The 14,865-nt window shown below is 43.4% G+C and overlaps 1 protein-coding gene across 1 annotated transcript in view; it reads right to left on the bottom strand.

Moving 5' to 3' along the window:
* Nucleotides 1-9,129: 9,129 nt before the first annotated feature.
* LOC307105606 (acyl-coenzyme A synthetase ACSM1, mitochondrial-like) overlaps nucleotides 9,130-14,865 on the bottom strand; it is a gene marked incomplete at both ends in the record, with an annotated part of 37,304 nt that continues 31,568 nt past the window's right edge. The window contains 4 exons of the mRNA XM_079781466.1: nucleotides 9,130-9,225; nucleotides 11,194-11,313; nucleotides 12,215-12,314; nucleotides 13,324-13,451. Of these exons, the coding sequence (XP_079637592.1) occupies nucleotides 9,130-9,225; nucleotides 11,194-11,313; nucleotides 12,215-12,314; nucleotides 13,324-13,451 (444 nt within the window). The remainder of the gene's footprint in view (nucleotides 9,226-11,193; nucleotides 11,314-12,214; nucleotides 12,315-13,323; nucleotides 13,452-14,865) is intronic.

The following is a 14,865-nucleotide window of genomic DNA, read 5'->3' as shown; positions in this document are numbered from 1 at the left end:
TCTTGCACAACTCCTACTGGGGATGTGCCCACAACCAAGGTACATGCCCTTGACTGGAATCGAACCTGGGACCTTTTAGTCCGCAGGCCAATGCTCTATCCACTGAGCCAAACCGGTTTCGGCTAGTTGTAGTTTTGAAGTTGTTGTGCGAGGCGGCAAGTTCAGGTGTTTACCTATGTCACCATCTTGGTTTCTCCTCTCCTGCTCCTTTAAAAAAATATTTTTATTGATTTCAGAGAGGAAGGGAGAGGGAGATAAAAACATTAATGGACAGCTATACTCCAGGAGACTGTGGGGGACTGCTGGATGGGGCTCCCCTGACTGGGCAGCCCCCACTGCTGCTGGGTTCCTCACAGAGCAACCAGCTCAGACTCGGATAACGTGCCATCTTGAAGGGGAAAGTGGATGTTATCGGAAGCCTGAAAAGCCCAGGGAATCTACAACTACGGCACCCACCGAACAGCTGCGAACCTGAGAACACCACACCGGTCCCCAAGTGGTGCAAGCACGCGGATTCAGAGGAGCTCTACACTCCCTCACAAAAGGTCAGATTTCGCCTGGGATAAGGTGAAGTCTTGGTCCCAGCAGGAGAGAGAAATGCACACGTGGGAGCTGGAGGACCGGGGGAAGTCTGCAGCTAGAAAAGTTTGTGGCTGTTGGGGCTGGCGTGATCCGTGAATGTGGAAGGGGGTCTGCAGAGCTGCTAACAGAAGGGAACTCTAAAAAGCAACCCATTTTGATCTGGGTGCAAAAGAACAGCCTAAAAATTTTAAAAGTGTGCCAGCTGCTTAGACTCAAGGGGAAAAAAGATTGCATAGACTTGCGCACAGCCCTGGAGTTCGCACACTTACTCTGGCTCTTTTTTTATTTTTATTTTATTTTATTTTCCTCTTTAAATCATTGCTTCTGATTACTAAGCCCAATACATAGGATCACCCAATTGGGGACACTCTAAGAGACTGCAGGGGAAAGTTGTTTTTCGGGAACCTGGGGATCAGAGCGGGGAATAACCATCAGAGAACCAGCTCTGGGGCAACCCACGCCCCCAAACGGGTATTAAGTGCTACAGGGAAAAGGAAACCTAAACACTAGCTAGAGAGGACCTATAGACCTGGAGGTCAATCCAGAAACACTGCCACCCAGGGGTTGAATCACAAATTGACTCTTGTGTAAACACAAACAAAGGAATAGAAGAAATAAGGACGTACTGCCTGCTTAAAAATCAGGACTGGCTTACAACACTGAGGAGCAGTGGAATGCAGGGAACTTCAATACTGTCCTGACTAGGAAACAGGCATGCCAAACAAAACAGAAGAGGAAGTGAATGACCTTCACTACTGCACATTTTTATTTTTATTTTTTTCATCTTTTACTTAAGAAACTAATTTTTTTCTTTTTTCCTCACTTGATTTTACCTTTTTAATTATAATTTTTATTTTCAATCAGTATTATTACTACTACTATTTTACCTTTTTTTAAAAGAAGTGTTATTTTATTTTCTCTTTATTTTACTTTGGGATTAGTGTTCTACATTCTATTTTCATCTTTCCTTTAGCATCATTTTACTCTATCTCAACTTTATCTTTATGCCATCACTTTCTTCATCACTTTTCCCCTTTTGTTGCCCTGTTTCTCTTACCCTATTCCTGCTTTAGATTTTCCCTATTCCTTCTTTTTACCCTGTTAAAATTTCACCCTACTTATATTTCTAATTTCCAATCCCCTGCTCCAAGTCCACACATACCTCTCTTTTCTCTTTCTTCACTATCCAAAATTTTTCTCTCTGTCCTTTTGTTGTTGTTTGCTTGATTGTTGATTATATCGATTTTTTATGCTTGTTTGTGACATTGTTTTTCTTTTTCTTTTTCTTTTTGTTTTGTTTTGTTTTTGTTTGTTTTTTTGCTTTTGTTTTCCCTAGCCTCACTCGATATTAGTTGTTGTTTGTAGTTTGCATTCATCTCCAGGTACTTGTTGCTGGCATGTGTTGGGATTAGTGGCTGTTCTATTGGAGTTTTCTCCCCATATATATAGTTTTTTCCCCTCCTCTTTCTTATTCTCTCTTACTTTTTTTCCTCTACCCAATTTCATTTTTATACTCCTTTTTTTCTTTTTCTCTTCTCCTTTCTCTTCTATCCTCTAATTCGCCTTTCTCTGGTGGTCACCTTTATTTGGGGTTATTAATATCGTGAATACATTTGTGTTCAGTGCCTTGTGCATTGTAACTTGTTGTGTTGTATTTTGTGCCTTTAAATCAACGCAGGAGAGAGAAAACTACATAACCAGACACTCAGAGAAGAGAGATCATGGGGAGACAAAGAAACAGCCCATATATGAAAGACAAGCAGGCATCACCAGAAGAGGAAGTAAACGAAATGGAGGCAAGCAACCTGTCGGAGAAAGAATTCAGAGAAATGGTCATAATGTGGATGCAAAGTATGGAAGACAAATTCAACAATATGTGTAAGAACCAAGAGGAAATGAAGAAGAACCAAGAAGAAATGAAAAATGACATCGCTGCTATAAAGATCTTAATAGAAAGCATCAAGAGTAGACTAGAAGAAGCAGAGGACCGCATCAGTGAGCTAGAAGACAAGGTAGGAAAAAATACCCAAGTAGAGCAGCTTCTAGAAAAAAAAATTAAAAAGCAGGGGCAGAGCCTAAGGCAGTGATGGCGAACCTATGACACGCGTGTCAGCACTGACATGCGTAGCCATTTCTGATGACACGCGGCCACTGAGGCGGCCGCATGCCGAGGATGAAACATTTGTGAAATAATGTTTTTTCCTCAAAGTGACACACTACCCGAGTTATGCTCAGTTTTTTGGCGAAGTTTGACACATCAAACTCAAAAGGTTGCCCATCGCTGGCCTAAGGGAACTTTGGGACAACATGAAACAAAACAACATCTGCATAATAAGGGTACCAGAAGGAGAGGAAACTGAGCAAGGAATAGAAAACCTGTTTGAAGAAATAATGCCAGAAAACTTCCCTGATATAGGGAAGAAAAAACCCACACAAATCCAAGAAGCTTACAGAGTCCCAAGCAAAATGAACCCCAAAAGACCAATGCCAAGGCACATTATAATTAAACTGGCAAACACAAATGACAAAGTAAGAATCTTAAAAGTGGCCAGAGAGAGACAGAAAGTTACCTACAAAGGATCCCCTGTCAGACTAGTGACTGATTTCTCAACAGAAACACATCAGGCCAGAAGGGAATAGAATGAAATATACAAAGTCATGCAAAGGAAGGGTCTGAATCCAAGAACACTGTACCCAGCAAGGCTATCAATCAAAATTGAAGGTGAAATCAGGAGCTTCACAGACAAAAAAGGAATAAGGGAGTTTATTACCACCAAACCAGCAATGCAAGATGCTAAAGGGTCTGCTGTAAAAAAAAGAAATAGGAAGCGAAGAAGGAACACAGGGGTAAAGAATAAAAATGGCAACAAACAAGTACCTATCAATAATAACTTTAAATGTAAATGGATTAAATGTCCCAATCAAAAGACACAGGGTAACGGATTGGATAAGAAAACAAGACCCATATATCTGCTGTCTACAAGAAACCCACCTCAGAAAAAAAGACACACACAGACTGAGGGTGAAGGGATGGAAAAAGCTTTTTCAGGTGAATGCAAATGAAAAAAAAGCTGAGGTAGCAATACTTATATTAGATCTTGAAGTGAAGGACATAAAAAGAGATAAGGAAGGCAACTTCATACTAAAGGGAGCAATCCAACAAGAAGAAATAACTCTGGTAAACATTTACGCATCCAATACAGGAGCACCCAAATACATAAAAAAACTCCTGGAGGATATCAAGGGAGAGGTTGACAACAATACAATCATAGTAGGAGACTTTAATACCCCACTATCACCATTGGACAAATCCTCTAAACAAAAAATCAGCAAAGAAACATCAACCCTAAATGACTCACTAGACCAGATGTCATCTCAGAACATTTCACCCCAAAGCCACAGAATATACATTCTTCTCAAGTGCACATGGGTCATTTTCAAAGATAGACCATATACTAGGTCACAGGCAAAGTCTCTTCAAATTCAAGAAGATAGAAATCCTATCAAGCATCTTCTCAGATCACAGTGGCATAAAACTGGAAATCAACTACAATAAAAACAATCCAAAAATATCAAACACATGGAGAATAAATAACATGCTATTAAACAATGACTGGGTTACCAGAGAGATCAAAGAAGAAATAAAAAACATCATGGCAACAAACGACAATGAAAACACAACAATCCAAAATCTATGGGACACAGTGAAAGCAGTCTTGAGAGGGAAGTTCATAGCTCTACAAGCCTACTGCAAAAATCAAGAAACAATGGTAATAAATTACCTAACCCTACAATTCAAAGAGTTAGAAAGAGAGCAACAAGAAAAACCCAGTGTAAGCAGAAGGAAGGAAATAATGAAGATCAGAGTGGAGATAAACGACACAGAGACCAAAAAAACAATACAAAAGATCAACAAAACCAAGAGCTGGTTCTTTGAAAGGATAAACAAGATTGATGAACCTCTAGCCAGGCTCACCAAGAAGCAAAGAGAGAGGACCCAAATAAACAAAATCGGAAATGAAAGAGGAGAAATAACAACAGACCCCACCGAAATACAAAGGATTGTTAAAAAATACTATGAACAACTATTCCAACAAACTGGACAACGGGAGGAAATGGACATATTCCTAGAAAAATACAACCTTCCAAAACTCAATCAGGAAGAACCTAAACATCTCAATAGGCCAATAACTATGGAAGAAATTGAAGCAGTCATCAAAAAGCTTCCAGCAAACAAAAGCCCGGGGACAGACAGCTTCACAGGGGAGTTTTACCAAACATTCAAAGAAGAACCAAAACCTATCCTCCTCAGACTATTCCAAAAAATTCAAGAGGAACACTTCCAAGCTCATTCTGTGAAGCCAGCATCACCCTAATACCAAAACCAGATAAAGACAACACAATGAAAGAGAATTACAGGCCAATATCCCTCATGAACATACATGCCAAAATCCTCAACAAAATTCTAGCAAATCGGATCCAGCAGTACATCAGAAACATCATACACCATGACCAAGGAGGATTTATCCCAGGGATGCAAGGATGGTACAATATCCGTAAATCAATAAACGTGATACATCACATAAACAAATTGAGAGATAAAAATCACATAGTCATATCAATTGATGCAGAAAAAGAATTTGACAAAATCCAACACCCTTTCTTGATAAAAACTCTCAGCAAAGTGGGAATAGAAGGATCATACCTCAACATAATAAAAGCCATATATGACAAACTCACAGCCAACATCATACTCAATGGGCAAAAACTAAAACCATTTCCCCTAAGAACAGGAACAAGACAGGGATGCCTCCTCTCACCACTCCTGTTTGACATAGTACTGGAAGTATTAGCCATTGCAATTAGACAAGAAGAAGAAATAAGAGGCATCCAAATTGGAAAAGAAGAAGTAAAGCTGTCCTTATTTGCAGATGACATGATATTGTACATAAAAAACCCTAAAGACTCCATCAAAAAACTATTAGACTTAATAAATGAATCCGGCAAGGTAGCAGGATACAAAATTAATGCCAAGAAATCTATGGCATTTCTATACACCAATAGTGAACTTACAGAAAGAGAGACTAAAAAAGCAATCCCATTTACCATCGTACCAAAAAAAGTAAGATACCTAGGAATAAACTTAACTAAGGAGGTAAAAGACATATACGCAGAAAACTACAGGACACTGAAAAAAGATATAGAGGAAGACGTAAACAGATGGAAGAACATACCATGTTCATGGATTGGTAGAATCAACATTATTAAAATGTCCATACTACTCAAAGCAATCTATAGATTCAATGCACTCCCCATTAAAATACCAATGGCATATTTCACAAACCTAGAAAGAACTCTCCAAAAATTCATCTGGAATAAAAAAAGACCCCAAATAGCCACAGTAATCCTGAGAAATAAGAACAAAGTAGGTGGGATCTCAATACCAGATTTCAAGCTGTATTACAAGGCCACTGTTCTCAAAACAGACTGGTACTGGCACAAGAACAGACATATAGACCAATGGAATAGAACAGAGAACCCAGATATCAACACAAACCACTATGCTCAATTAATATTTGACAAAGGAGGCATGACCATACAATGGAGTCAAGACAGTCTCTTCAATAAATGGTGTTGGGAAAATTGGACAGATACATGCAAAAAAATGAAACTATATCACCAACTTACACCATACACAAAAATAAACTCAAAATGGATAAAGGACTTAAACATAAGACAGGAAACCATAAAAATACTAGAGGAATCAACAGGCAAAGAAAGCTCAGACATATGCTGAAGCAATTTCTTCACCGATACCGCTCCTAGGGCAATGGAAACTAAAGAGAAAATAAACAAATGGGACTACATCAAAATAAAAAGCTTTTGCACAGCAAAAGAAACCATCAACGAAAAAACAAGAAAGCCCACTGTATGGGAGAATATATTTGCAAATGTTATCACTGATAAAGGTTTAATCTCCAACATCTACAGGGAACTTATACAACTTAATAAAAGGAAGATAAATGATCCAATAAAAAAATGGGCTACGGACATAAATAGAATCTTTTTGAAAGGAGACAGAAGAAAGGCCAAGAGGCATATGAAAACATGATCAATGTCACCAATTATCTGAGAAATGCAAATCAAAACGACAATTGGGTATCATCTCACACCTGTCAGAATGGCAATTATCAACAAATGCTGGCGAGGATGCGGAGAAAAAGGAACCCTCCTGCAGTGCTGGTGGGAATGCAGACTGGTGCAGCCACTGTGGAGAACAGTATAGAGTTTCCTTAAAAAACTAAAAATGGAACTCCCATTTGACCCAGTAATCCCACTTCTAGGAATATATCCCATGAAACTAGAAACACCAGTCAGAAAGGATATATGCACCCCTATGCTCATAGCAGCACAATTCACCATAGCTAAGATTTGGAAACAGCCTAAATGCCCATCAGCAGATGAGTGGATTAGAAAACTATGGTACGTCTACACAATGAAATACTACGTTGCTATAAAAAAGAAGGAATTCTTACCATTTGCAGCAGCATGGATGGACATAGAGAGCATTATGTTAAGTGAAATAAGCCAGGCAATGAAAGAAAAATACCACATGATCTCACTCATTTATGGAAAATAAAGAACATTGTAACCTGATGAACAAAAAGATAGATACAGAGGCAGTAAAGCACCGAACAGACTGTCAAATTACAGCGGGAAGGCTGGGGAGTGTTGTGGGGTGGGGAGGAAAGAGATCAAGCAAAGGACTTGTATGCATGCATATAAGCACATCAATGGACACAAGACACTGGGGAGGTGGGATGAGGGCATGCGATAGGGGGTGGGCTGGGGAAAGGTCAATGGGGGGAAAAAAAGGAGATATATGTACTACTATGTGTAATACTTTAAACAATAAAAAAAAAAAAGAAAAAAAAGAAAACAAAAACACATCAATGATGAGAGAGAATCATTGATCAGCTGCCTCCTGCACGTCCCCTACTGGGGAATGAACCTGAAACCTGGGCATGTGCCCTGACCAGAAATCGAATGCTGACTTCCTGGTTCCTGGGTTGATGCTCAACCACTGAGCCACACCAGCCGGGCAGTACCTTAATTCTTAATGTGTTGAATCAATATGACTCAGTATTTCGGAAGTGTTTGTTTTGCATGTTTGTGTGTGAATTTGCTGCCCCTTTGGATGTTCCTGATTGTATCTGTGTGTTTGTGTTCCTTTTTATGTCTGTGTTCTGTTTCCAAGTATTATGTCTGTACTGGTGTGTGTGTGTGTGTGTGTGTGTGTGTGTGTGTGTGTGTGTGTGCGCGTGTGTGTGTGTGTGTGTGTGCCCTCTGCGGCTGTCTCAGGTGGCCCTGAGTGATTGTATCTTGGTGTTTGTGTGTGTGTGTGTGTGTGTGTGTGATTTCCTCAAGGTGTTGTTGCCCATGTTTACAATGTGAGTCTGTGTGAGCCTGTCCATGATCCCTGCACCTGAGTGCCCAGGTGAGCCTTGGGGTGTCTGTGCCTGTCTGTCTCTGTCTTGTGGTGTCTGTACATTTCCCTGTGTGTTTGTGTGTCTGTGCCCCTGGGCAAACGGCTTAAGAGGCAATCTCCCTAAGAGTGACTCCCAGCAGTGAGGGAGAAGGAGACAATATGTGCTTCTTCCTCACCCCCAGGCTGAGCCTCTTCTGCCCCTGCTCCCCCCAGCCTGTGATGAGCCCCTGGGGGTCCATCCCAAGGATGGATGAAGTGACGGTCAGTTCATAGAACTCCATGCCCAGGTTGGGGGAGGGATTGGAGAAGACTCTGATGGCAGAAAGAACTAAAAGAGTGTGAAGGGGGAGTTTTTAGGGAGGACTCTGGTCCCTGGAACAAGGGCTGGAAGACCCTGGATCCCTGGGAAGGAATGCGTGGGTGGGTGCACATGGGGGAAAGCTGAGGGGTAAGACTCCTAGGCCCCTGGCCCCTCCTGGCAATGAGGAACTGGGCACCTCTGGAGAAGGCTGGGAGAGTCCTGTGGAACTCTGGTCCCTGGAGAGCAGGTCACTCACTTGCCCAAACCGGGCCTAGGCTGGGACCTAGCTGAGGCAGGTGGCTGGGCTGCTTGGAGCATCACTCCCGGATCTCTGGGTCCTGGACCTCTACTGGACATGCAGGGCCACATGGGAACACTGGGTTGTGTGCGGGAGGCAACATGAGTGAAACCAGGCCCTGTGCTCTCTCTAAGGGGAGGGGGGAGGGCAAGGAGGGACTGCATGTACCACAGGTTCATGTACATGATGAATGCACAACGCAGGATCACCCTTGATGTCGATGTCAGCACTTTATTATCTTCAGCCCCAATTTGAGCACCAGCCTGGGCATTCCAGAGGAACAAGAGCCTTGGAGGCAGGGTAGTGACTGATGTGAACTTAAAAGAACAGAAATGCGGGAATGCTGGCAGTCCTGGGCCTTTCCCAATCGGCCCTCACCACCCCCACCTCGCCCAGCCATGTGGGGGCACCGAGGCAGCCAGGCGTGTGCCCAAGGTCACACTCAGAAGGATGCTGAATTTACTGCGGTTGCATCTGACCGAACTCCTTTTCCCGAAGTTCACTCCGTTTGATCTTGCCAGTGACGGTTTTGGGCAGCTCAGGGACAAACTCCACCTGGGTGAGGAGAAAGCAAACCATCCTGAGTCCTGCTGTCACTTCCTACCCGTCCCCACTCCTCTCTTCACCCTGCACGTCCCCAAACAGGCTGCAGCAGGTGGTGGCCTCAATGGAGGGGGCCAAGTACGTCAGGTCCTCCTCCTGAGCCCCTGGAGCTGCTGCAGCCTGTGACGTGCTCTGACCAATGAAATGTGGTGGAGGGAAGCATGGCACCTCTCACAGGAGAGTCGGAACCTCTGAGCCTGGCCACCCTCTCTGTCCATCTCTGACAGCACCTGGCAGGTGCCTACGTGGGGGCTGCTTCTCTATCCTGGTCCCAGGAGACCAGGGCGGGCATGTGGCATGAGCATAGGAGATGCCTTCCTTAGCATAAGCCACGTGGCTGTGGGGCTGATTGTTACTCACAGTAACATCTGGCCCATCCTAACTGGTATGCATCCCCTATTCTACTCTCCAGGAGGCAGCAGAGCCTAACATTAAAGCACGAACGCTGCTGCTGTTAGAGACACGTGGGTTGAGGTCCAGCTCTGCCTGGATTAACTCTATTCTCTGAGCCTCAATTTCAACTCCGTAAAATACATGGTTAGACCCTCTCAGGCTGCGGAGAGGATTCAATGAAATAAGAATGCACGTGAAGCATTGAATCCAGGGCCTGGCATGTGACGTAAATATTCAGTAACTGTTAGCTACACAGCTTTACAACATGCACTGACTATAAACATTCAGACAATGTAGGAAATGTTCACTTGTTGGCATACGTATCCTTTCAAGCTTTGTTTATAAACAAATTCAATAATATTATGTATATTCTCTCATAGCCTGTTTTTTGTCTGAATAATATATTGTGGTACCTTTATATTAAAAATAAAAAATATACATTATTTTAAATTAAAAGATAATATTACATTTCACAAATAATTTTATAATTTCTCTATTTGACAAATGCAGCCCTGGCCAGTGTTTCTAAGTGGTTAGAGCGTGGGCCCACCCAGCCAAGGGTCTCAGCTTTGATTCCAGGTCAAGTGCATGTACCTGGATTGCAGTTTCCATCCCCGGCCCTAGTTAGGGTGCGTACAGGAGGCAACCAATTGATGTGTCTCTCTACATCAATGACTCTCTCTCTCTCTCTCTCTCTCTCTCTCTCTCTCTCTCTCTCGTCTTCCCTTTCTCCCTTCATTCCACTCTCTCTAAAAATTAATGGGGAAAAAATCCTCAGGTAAAGATTGACAATAAATAAATCTGTAAACAGAAAAACAAATGCAGTAGAATAAAAAGTATAAGAATGAACTGCATGGCTGAAACCGGTTTGGCTCAGTGGATAGAGTGTTGGCCTGTGGACTGAAAGGTCCCAGGTTCGATTCCGGTCAAGGGCATGTACCTTGGTTGTGGGCACATCCCCAGTAGGGGGTGTGCAGGAGGCAGCTGATCGATGTTTCTCTCTCATCGATGTTCCTAACTTTCTATCCCTCTCTCTTCTTCTCTGTAAAAAATCAATAAAATATATTAAAAAAAACCACAAAAAACAAACAAACAAAAAGAAACAAGAATGAACTGCATGTTTTAAGGATAAAAATAATTTTGTTAACATTCGTTTGTTGTGTACATAAGTAAGTATTGAAAGCAGTGTCGAATGTATTTCTTAGCATGAATAACGCTTAAGAATAGATAGAAAGTGGCTGACTTGGATGTCTTTTGCAAATTTTGAAAGATGTTAAATACCCTCCTTGGATAGCTTTAGGCACTGGTCTGATTTTTTTGCCCTCAGGGTAATGTGCAGCACATTTTGGGGATTCCGACCCAGAACAGAGGTTCCATCCCATTCAGTTGGCTGCATCCACCCCTAAGCCCAATTGCTTCTTCTGCAGAGAAAATGCTCGTTCTATGTTCGGTTCCAGCATCTCCCGGCCACCCGACCGGACTTGGGGCAGCGGAGTTCAGAAGGGCACGAGCATGGGCCCCACTCACCTTCCTCGGGTACTTGTACGGGGCGGTCACTGACTTCACGTGCTCCTGCAGCTCCCGGGTGAGCTGGTCCGGGTCATGGGACAGAAACTGTGGGGTCAGGACAATGAAGGCCTTCACCACCTGCAACGCAGAACCAGAGCAGGGGCGCAGGGTCAGTGCCACCCAGTTGCCTGGTTTAAATAGTAAATGTTTATGCAATGAATGGCAAACCAAGCTGACACCGAGCCTTTGGAAACGGACAAGACCAGGTTCAAATCCAAATACTTCAATTTCTACTCTTTCCCTTGCAAAATCACTTAACCTCAAATTCCTTCTCTGTGACATGCGCAGAGTACAGGTTTATCCCATGGAGCTGAACATGGTGGCCTTATGTTCAGATTCCATGAGCTAGTACACACAAAACGTGCACCTAGTTTAACTTTATTATTATCCCCAGCATCATTATTTTCATCACCATTTTTACCACTAATGTATGTACAGTTCTGTGCCTGGAACCTGTGGGCATTTAATAATTGTTGGTAACTTACTGTTTTTATTTTTTAAGTAGTTGTTGATTCTTTTTAAAAAATATGTTTTTATTGATTTCAGAGAGAAAAGGTGGGGGAGAGATAGAAACATCAATGATGAGAGAGAATCATCACTCTGCTGCCTCCTGTAGGCCCCCTTCTGGGGATCTAGCCCACAATCTGGCATGCACCGTGACTGGGAATCAACCCTGGTTCTTGGGTCGACACTCAACCACTGAGCTACACAAGCTGGGCTAAACGTATTGCTTTTATATTGTTATGTCTATTAAAAGGATATAATAAGTAAGAGTCTGTAACTCATTAGGTTGTTGTGAGGGTTAAATGAGCCAGCACACCCAGTATCTAGTCAGGATTGTCACGGATGATGCCACAGTGCCTCCTGCTGCCCACATGGTGTAAGTTTGGCGAGCATACCCACTGCTCTGGAAGATTCCCCTGCACCAGCCTTCCAGCGCCCACACGCAGATCCCATGACCTCCTGTCCTTCTCCTCACCTGCCCTCGGATCAGGTCCGGGCTGCTCACCACAGCTGACTCAGCCACCGCCGGATGCTCTGCCAGGGCGTTCTCCACCTCTGCCGGCCCAATGCGGTACCTGCGGGACCAATGGTTCCTGCTCTGCTTCTGAGCAGATGCCAGGGCTGGAGTGACCCTGGCCCTCCCATCTCATGTGTGGGAGTCACACTTCCCTGGGCACAGAGGGCAACCTTCACGGGAGCCAGAGGACTGTGAAAAGGCTCTGTGTGGACCAGGATGTGAAGACCTGGGCATTGCAAGCTCAGATGCTCCCAGGGCCTCCCCTCACTGCCTCTGGTGGGCGGTGGGGTGGGAGGCTGTCCTCCCGGGCTGTAGGCAGATGGAAGGTGTGGGCGTGGCACAAGGATCTTCCCAGCAGGACTCTTACTGTACTCTTGGGAGCCTCAAACTTTGTCTTAAACCTTTAGGGAAATTCTGTCTCACTACATCAGCATCTCATGGAGAAATTTAAAAAGTAAAACAAACTTTATTTCCCTGATGCATCCAAGGGAAGTTGCTACTTGTGTCACTTTTTCTCCCCACATCACGTAAGTGGTAGGGACAACAGATCAGGAGCCACACTACCTCGGTTCAAATCTGGGCCTCTCCCTGCACTATCTTGGAAACTTTTAGCAACTTAGTTCACTGGTCAGTGAATCAATGTTCTCATCTGTAAGACAGTCACAATAATGACATCTACTGGGTGAAGCAAAGCACAGAGGAGTGTACGTTCACACAGTAAGTACTCCACGAGCTTAGCTGCTATTGCTGTTGTTGTTCTGTGACATGTGTCCCATTAGAGGAACACAGAGAATAATTTCCTGCACCCAATGGGGACAAATGGGGGCGCAAACAAGGTCTCCCTTCCCAATCCTATATCCCCTCTTTAAATTGCATGATGTCTACTGTGGTTGCACTTCCAGGCCTTCTTGAACTTTATTTTGATGTTGGGGGAGATGCACAGATACCCTAGGCCAGGGCCCTGTAACATGGCTGCATTCAGGAACAGGCTACGGGTCCCATCCCCAATGCACTGAGGAATGGTGAAGCAAGCTAGAGCCTGCCAGGCACAGGTCAGCCACACCTACCCAGAGGCGTTGATGATGTCATCGTCCCTCCCCAGGAACCAGATGTAGCCCTCTTCGTCAATAGATGCTTTGTCCCCAGTGTTGTAAAAGTCCCCGCACTCCACTTGGGCTGTCTTCACAGGGTCATTCTGCAGAGAGAACGGCACTCTTGTTGAAGGCAGTGAGATTAGAGATGTTGAGCTGCAACCTGGGGCTCAGATCTGGGTTTGAATGCTGCTTCTCACTCCACCAGGCACCTGTGCAACTTCTGTAATCTCTCTGAGTCTATTTACTTTACATGCAAACACTCAATGCATGCTAATGGTCAATTAATGTACAAAATACACTGACAATTTATATTAATATAGCAGAGTGGCTGAATAGATGGAAGGTGTCAATAAACATTTGCTAAATGAATTTTCTTCCCCAAGTATCATCTCATCTCATCCTCAAAGGAAGCTTGTGGCCCTGGCAAGTGTGGCTCAGTTGGTTGAGTGTCATCTCATGTACCAAAAGGTGGCCAGTTCACTTCCTGGTCAGGGCACATGCCCAGGTTGCGGGCTCAATCCCCAGTCGGGGGAGTGCAGGAGCCAGCTGGTCAATGTTTGATGAAATAATGGCAGAAAACTTCTCTAACCTGGTGGAGCAAAAAGTCACACAAGTTCAGAAGGCACAGAGAGCTCCAAGCATGAAGAACCCAAACAGGCCCATGCCCCGACACATCATCATTAAAATGCCCAAAATTAAAGACTAAGAGAGAATCTTAAAGGCAATAAGAGGAAAGCAAATTGTTACCTACAAAGGAGCTCCCATAAGGCTGACACCTGACTTCTCATCAGAAACTCTATAGACCAGAAGGGAATAGCATGAAGTACTCAAAGTAATGAAAAGCAAGGATCTAAGACCAAGATCACTGTATCCAGCAAGGCTATCAGTCAAAATGGACAGTCAAATAAAGAGCTTTCCAGACAAGAAAAAAGGCCAAAGGAGTACATCACCACCAAGGCAACATTACAAGAAATGCTATAGGGACTGTAATGAGAAGGAGAAACAGAGAGAGAAACCTACACATACAGAATTAAAATGGCAATAAATAAGTGCCTATCAATAATAACCCTAAATGTAAATGAAATACATGGTTCAATCAAAAGGCATAGGATAGCTGAATGGATACAAAAACATGAGCCAACTATATGCTGTGTATAAGAGACCCACCTCAGAACAAAAGACATACACAGGATGAGAGTGAAGGAATGGAAAAAAAGTTTTCCATGCAAATGGAAAGGAAAAAAAAGCTGGAGTAGCAATACTCATATCCGACAAAATAGACTTCAAAATGAAGGCCATCACAAAAGACAACAAAGATCACTTTAGTACATAATACAAAAGGGATGGATCCAACAAGAGGATAGAACCCTGGTAAACATATATACACTCAATATAGGAGCACCTAAGTATATTTAAAAAACTGCTAGACTTTAACTGCTAGAGGAGAGATTGACAACAATACAGTCATAGCAGGGGACTTTCGCACCCTGCTGGTTTCACTGGATAGATCTTTCA

This window comes from Cnephaeus nilssonii (assembly GCF_951640355.1).
Source record: "Cnephaeus nilssonii genome assembly, chromosome: 2".
Lineage (NCBI taxonomy): Eukaryota > Metazoa > Chordata > Mammalia > Chiroptera > Vespertilionidae > Cnephaeus > Cnephaeus nilssonii.
This window is presented reverse-complemented; position numbering and strand designations above follow the sequence as displayed.